Source organism: Frankliniella occidentalis, unplaced genomic scaffold, assembly GCF_000697945.3.
Source record: "Frankliniella occidentalis isolate FOCC.00 unplaced genomic scaffold, Focc_3.1 Scaffold12, whole genome shotgun sequence".
In the NCBI taxonomy this organism is placed as follows: Eukaryota; Metazoa; Arthropoda; class Insecta; order Thysanoptera; family Thripidae; genus Frankliniella; species Frankliniella occidentalis.
This window is the reverse complement of record NW_026267142.1, coordinates 2,533,937-2,534,419: the sequence shown is the minus strand read 5'-3', so window position 1 is coordinate 2,534,419 and position 483 is coordinate 2,533,937. Positions and strand designations below refer to the sequence as shown.

The 483-nt window shown below is 48.4% G+C and overlaps 1 protein-coding gene across 1 annotated transcript in view; it reads left to right on the top strand.

The window, feature by feature from the left end:
* LOC113210481 (uncharacterized) overlaps positions 1-354 on the top strand; it is a 10,554-nt gene extending 10,200 nt beyond the window's left edge. The window contains exon 4 of the mRNA XM_052263499.1: positions 165-354. Coding sequence (XP_052119459.1) covers positions 165-339 — 175 coding nt within the window. The 3' untranslated portion in view covers positions 340-354. The remainder of the gene's footprint in view (positions 1-164) is intronic.
* The last annotated feature ends 129 nt before the right edge of the window (positions 355-483 follow it).

Below are 483 nucleotides of genomic sequence, written 5' to 3'. Positions count from 1 at the left end.
TAGATGTATGCCAGGCGCGTCGCAGCGTAACAGTGTATCGTGAGATATCGCGAAGCCTGTTACGCGAGACGTGGTCTGGCGTACATCTACCTTGTACAACAGAAATCGGCAGAACAGTGAAACGTTGATCGAGATTTTAACTCGCAGTCTTTTTACATCACTAGGTACCCAACCTGCCAAAATATTGACGCAAGAGACATGAAACTGTATTGCAAGCAAGTCCTCCCGTTGTGCCAGCTTTTCGTCTACGGCTACATTGGAATGACGACTGAAGGCCACGAAGAAGCCGATGCTTACTGCACCAAACGCATGCCTCGTTGTTATTCGAAAAAGCAATAAATAATCTCAAAACCAGTGGTTGATTATGTTGTGTGGTGGACAAGAAAGTTCGACAAGCCTTAGTCCTAAACACATCCCGGGTACGACCTAGTTGGGACGCGGGATGTCCCAGCTGGGAGGTCCCCCAGTACTACCGAATGCGAC